Raw genomic sequence first — 5,786 nt, forward strand, 5'->3', positions numbered from 1 at the left:
CGAAGCTCGAAGCCATTGGTCTCCTCGAGACAATGTCTTGCCGCGAGTTATCGCGAGTCATGGGGATCGCTCGACGTACCATTCGCAGCTGGCAGCACCAGCGTTTAGAGTTGCTAGCGTACGACGGCAACAAGATGTGCAACAAGCTTGTGCCTAGCGGCCGCTACGAGGAATTCCCCGATCCACCTGGTTTAATTGAGTTCATAAATCATGTAAGCGATAACGAACGTGCTTTGACCACCACACATATGATTACGTGGATCAAGCTAAACCAACGGGACTGGCTGCTCAACTACCTTTCTACCAAGAACCCCAACGCTGCCTACAGCTCACTTCTCAAGCTCCTTCAGTGCTTCTGCAAACGGCACGGCTTTACCCGGCAGCGACCGACGAAGAACAAACTGAAGCAAACTGTGCTGGCCGAGGTCCAAGAAGAGTTTGCCAGTTACTTCGATCACGAGTATGCCTCCTATTCGAATGATTGCGTGTTCAACGTCGACGAAACGGGCATGTACTATTGACCTACCGCCAAGCTACATTTGGTCTGTCCGGGGCGGCAGCTCCAAGATCTCTGCCGGCGAGAAGCACTCCATGCGCATGACCGCTGTCCTGACGGTACGAGCGGACGGGACCAAGCTGCCTCTGATGTTTGTCATGCGCGGGACGCCGGGAGGCCGGATCGAATCAACTGAGTTCCCTACATTCCCGCCGGGGCATTACTACGCCGTTCAAGAAAAGGCGTGGATGGATGGTCGTGTATGGGCACAGTACCTTCGCGAGGTGTTGGGCGAGAGCATCGAAGAGCCTTCAGTCGTGCTGTTGGACAACTTTGAATGCCACGTGTCAGATGAGTCGTACAAAATCATGTATGAAGAGCTGGGTGCGCACCTTTGCCCACCTTTGCCCGCTGCCGCCCAATTCAACGTCCGTCTGCCAGCCGCTCGACGTGGGCGTGATGGCACCCTTCAAGCGCAACCTCCGCAACTTGTGGCTATTGGAAGAGCAGATAGTCGGTGATGATGAAGATCCATTCTCACCTACCGCTTGTCAAAAGCGCATGGCGATGGTGAAGCGAGCCATCGCTGCGTGGGACATGGTGACTGACGATGTGATCCGCCGAAGCTTTGAGAAGGCAATTCCAGAATTGGTGGGAGATAATTGATTCAATTTTTAACAAAGTTCACTGGATTCTTTATAATTTCATAGAATTCCTAGGATATAGAATAAGTCGAATTTTTCAAAGAATAAAGTTCGACGCGCCCGGGACTCACTCAAGACACACAACGTGTTTAACCACTGCGCTATCGCGTCGAACGCTTACGCTTATTGTTTGTCTACGGTAGTAATCGAAGTTCTTGGATTGTCTTCCTTCTACTCTTAATGACCTCTTTATTTCATTGCGATATTGTCAGTGCTGAACAAATTTCACTGTACGTACGATGTGGAATTTTATCACCTTCAGAAGTGATTAAAATTATTCGAAATAGGCTGCGATTGGCTAGAATAGTTGTCGAACTTCGTAGTTATGTGACCAATTAGACAACTTCATTCCGTCTGAACTCGAAGTCAAGGTGGGCGTTGCATTCCCTCTTTCCCAGTAGTACCTTCAAAAGTCCCAAACGATACATTTCCTGTTAGTAATGAATTCTGAACGAACTTACAACAGCCAATCATAACGCGTGAAATGAGAATTTGTTGGACAAAGCAAAGTGGTGGGATTTCTATTGATAGCACCAATACAACCCGTACCAGCTAGGGGGTAAGGCGTCTCAGTGGTTAGAGATAGCTAATACTCTGATGAGCTTAACCCCGGAAATAACATTATACTTCGAAGTATTCGTGCCCACCGGGGTAGGACGAAGTCCCAGGTTAACTACTTGGTTTTTTTCGCATACCGGTATGTGTGCGACGTCTTATATAGTACTACGTAGTACTAGTACTGTACGTCGTATAATTTCGGAGTTTGAAGGTATACCTTCTGTAAGGGAATATTCTTGGAACAGGACCAATTCCAACTGCGGGGATGCGAGGAGTGGTATGACTGTACAGTACTAACGTTACTGTAGTAAAACGTTATACAAGAACAAATCCATGGTTGAAATTTGGCAAAGGCGACTGATAGCACCTGTTTCATTAACAAAGTACTTCTGATTTCAACTAGCAGCACCTGTTTCATTATCAACGTACTTCTGATTTCGACGTGTCAGTGGCCACTTTGAAGCTGACGCTCTATGAAACTGTACGAAACTGGTTCCCATCGGTACATACTGTACTGTAGCTTATTTTTGGATCAAGCCCCACCTCACACATAACGTTAGTTACTGTATGTGGTGCAGGGGTTACAGCGATACTTCACTGTGTGGTGAGAGTGCCGGGACATTCGGTCTCGTAGGCATACATAACGTCAGCCACATTTCTCGCGTTACAGTAGTTGACAAAGCTGACATGTGTTATGAATTGTAGTACTGTATTGTACTTTCGAGTGAAATTTCGTGTTGTGGCCTGGTTTCTCGTTGGAATTTAAATCGATTTGATTGGCTACTTCAGTTGAGCTCAAAATTATTAACCAATCAAAACCTTCTAAATGATTTTGTAGCGCTTCCGCAATGCGGGCATCGAGGAGCTCAGAGTTGTTGGAGTCATCCGAGGAGTATGGATCGTGTAGGTGGCCGAAGGCAGGGGCGGGGTGTGACGGTGTAGTGAGGGATGGTGGTAGGGGTGATTGCGGTGATGGGAAGAGGGTGGCAGCGGCCAAGGGGGGTAGCAAGAGATCCAGGGCAGAAGGCTGAGGAGCCACCACGTTCCAGACCAGAGGAGTTGCCGGGGTGTCGTTTATGGACGCTCGGTAAACTTATGTCGTAGCGCCCTCCGAGTTCCAAGAGGTGTGTTGGCTTGTAACGTCAGAGGTTCATGCGATGCGTATGCCATTTCGACCAATACCGTATTGGAGGACATTTACAGTATAAAGCAGCTGTAATCTGGGCCAGCGCGTTCGTTTGAGGTTCCACGAAAACGTAGGAGTTGAGAGGGGATCCTGTCCAGCCAGGCACGATATTAGACGAATCGATCGAGGAGGGATAGTAATCATCTCGGCCACGGTAGCCAGTTCGACTGGGTGGGAGATAGGAATTGATTCATCGGGACTGGCTCGAGGGAAAGATGCGGAGTTCGAGTCGAGTCCAATATTGAAGGATAGATAAAAGACGTAAGTCCTTCTTCCGACGTAACAACAGAGATCGAGCAAGAATAGGAAGATGCATTGTTCTCAGTCACTAAGGAAGCGTGCTGAGTGTGGCAAGTTTACACGAAGCCTGTTCCCGTAGGGTTCGTCTTAGCGCCAAAGCCTCAAGCTTAGTGCGCGGGCTTGAACGGGCACTTGGCGGCGGTTGACCCAGGCTGACCGCAGAGGTGGCAAATCTTGACATATTCTCCTGGGTAGTGTCCCATCTGGCCATAAAAGTTGCAACGCATGGTCTGACGAGAGCATTCCTTAGATCCGTGGTGGAGGTGGTCACATCGGCCACAGACGTTTTGGTCGCTGACCGTGATTTCGTCGGGTTTCGAAGAGATAACCATCGGTATATGACCAGCGCGAGCGCGTCCTACACCAGACATTTGTTTCGGCGTTGTCATCGGGTTGGATTGAAGAGCTGGTTGACCATGAGGTGACATGGCATGAGAAGCATATGGCTGTTGATACTGCTGTCCATAAGAGGAAGTTGCAGGCTGGATCGGTGCCGCTTGTTGGTAGGCGAAGCCATATGGTTGCGACTGCTGGGTGGGGGCAGCATACTGGGGCTGACTCGAACGAGTCAAGGCCTCGACAAATCCTTGCTGGACTTGGTTCGAGCGTTCGATCAACGCGACGAACGCCTTTTGCTGTTGGGTCTGATTCGTCGTGATAAGTTCGAGTAGTTGTCGCATCGTCACTTGGTCTTCAAATATGACATGAGACCTACGGCGCGGTACACGAGGTGACTCCGGTGGAGTCGGACGTTCACTGGTGGTAGTACGGGACGAAGCCGACGTAGAGGCGGAGGAGTTGGATGAGGCTTGGCGTACCCCTGGGGCTTGGCAGTAATCTCCTCCAGGCGAACTTCACGCGTGCGAAAACGTTTCATGAAGTCGGCGTTATAGTTGAGTTCTCGATCAGTGTGCTCGAGGCAAGATTCAGCACGGGCGTGACGAAATCCACGTTTGAACATTGCGACATCTGTACTCGCAGGGAAGTCCACTTCGTTCAAGATCGTTTGTAGCCGGATTGCATAGACCTTGACGGGTTTGTCCATGGATCGCTCAGCTTGTCCATATGGTCGCGAGGAATGCTACTGCCGAACTGGTCCACAAAGCTATCGTGGTCACCGCCTTTCGTCTTGGAGTAAGCGATCCACCAGGCGTTCAGGGTAGCGGGAGTCTTGTCGGCCGAGAGCTTCAGACCGAGAAGAGACTTGCGTTCGTTGTCGGTCAGACCACCACGGTTATCTTGTTCCACAAGCTGCTTCATGAAGTACTCGCAGTGATCTTGGGCGTCCGACGACGGGATGGCACAGCGTGACAAAAGGCATGGTTGCTCGAGGACGTGTCGATATCCTCCTTGACGTCAGCCATTTTACTGGACATTTTGGTCAAGAGGGCATTGAGTTCGGAAGGTAGCTGAAAAGGGTAGCCTGGGGATGGTTCGGATGAGTCGCGAGTCAGGCTAGTCGAGGCCGGTCGTGACGAGGATTCGGGTGCAGGGGTCTCGCTTGTGCTAGACGGGACGAGAAGTCTAGACTGAGTCGTGATCAATGCGTGCTTCGAGAAGTAGCACGCGGTCTTGCAGAAGGGTCTTGTCGTGGACGAGGGACGAGACGCAATCGGTTTTCCTGGCGAAGCGCTTCTAGGCGGGGTCGAGTGTCGTCAGGAACGGCCAATGTTACAGGAAGTTGTTCGTGCAAGAGACGATCGAGAGCTTGGACGTCAGACGAGAGATGCTGAAATTCATTGGAGACGCGACCTAAGTACAAGTCAAGAGTGATCTGAAGTTGAGCAGCGGCCGAAGCTTGACTTTGCACCGAAGGGTGCAGTTAGAAATGGCACGGGTATTCTGGGGGATTACCGTAGGATCTGAAACGGCCAATAAAGGATATTCACCGAAGAGCCCAATGCCTGTAGCTCAAGATGGATCGACGAAACGCCTCGATCCAGTGATTGGTTCCGTTCGGTTACCATATCAACAGCGTTGCCGAGGCGGACAAATTCGTCGGTAGCAGCTGACACGGTTAGACGAAAGAGTTTCGTCCACTCGGTTCGAATGGTCCGTGGTAACGGATTGGTGCTCGAAGGACGAGCCTCGCAAGGTTTGGACTTGATCAGAAAGAAGGTCTGAGAAAATTTGGCTTAAGGCTCACAATTCTAAATTTGCGAGATCTGCACAGGTCGGAGAACTGATGACCGCTTCCGTAACTGTAGTAGCTTCCACGATCGAGTTGTTGTCGGTCTCCATTTCACCAAAGTCGTCGAGAACAACATGCATGGGAGGCATCGTCAATGTTGTCATTTTGTCGATCCCCATGATCTCGCCGCGGTGTACGACTGGAGCCAGACCAAACGTTAGGTCCGATGCAAATACCATCAATTGCTGCTAACGTTCCACGATCGGTTAATGCAAAGCATCATTCGTGCTAGCCTCGACGCCCATGGGTTTCTCTAGACGGTTCGACGAGGTTTGGACATTCATTAGGCGAGGAAAGGTTTCGTCAATCGCCGGCTCCATGCAAACGACGGGGGACAATCCCAAAGGCAAG

At 50.5% G+C, this 5,786-nt stretch overlaps 2 protein-coding genes across 2 annotated transcripts; both read right to left on the reverse strand.

Moving 5' to 3' along the window:
• Nucleotides 1-3,351: 3,351 nt before the first annotated feature.
• Nucleotides 3,352-4,504, reverse strand: H257_19044 (hypothetical protein; the record flags this gene model as incomplete). Its single annotated transcript, XM_009848196.1, has 3 exons — nt 3,352-3,888; nt 3,960-4,218; nt 4,272-4,504. 3 exons carry the CDS (start codon nt 4,502-4,504, stop codon nt 3,352-3,354), a joined length of 1,029 nt encoding a protein of 342 aa, XP_009846498.1.
• A 264-nt stretch (nt 4,505-4,768) lies between these two features.
• Nucleotides 4,769-5,614, reverse strand: H257_19045 (hypothetical protein; the record flags this gene model as incomplete). Its single annotated transcript, XM_009848197.1, has 3 exons — nt 4,769-4,879; nt 5,209-5,364; nt 5,435-5,614. The coding sequence occupies 3 exons, from the start codon at nt 5,612-5,614 to the stop codon at nt 4,769-4,771; spliced, it is 447 nt and encodes a 148-aa protein (XP_009846499.1).
• Between the last annotated feature and the right edge of the window lie 172 nt (nt 5,615-5,786).

This window comes from Aphanomyces astaci, assembly GCF_000520075.1.
Source record: "Aphanomyces astaci strain APO3 unplaced genomic scaffold supercont1.322, whole genome shotgun sequence".
NCBI classification, from domain to species: domain Eukaryota; phylum Oomycota; class Saprolegniomycetes; order Saprolegniales; family Verrucalvaceae; genus Aphanomyces; species Aphanomyces astaci.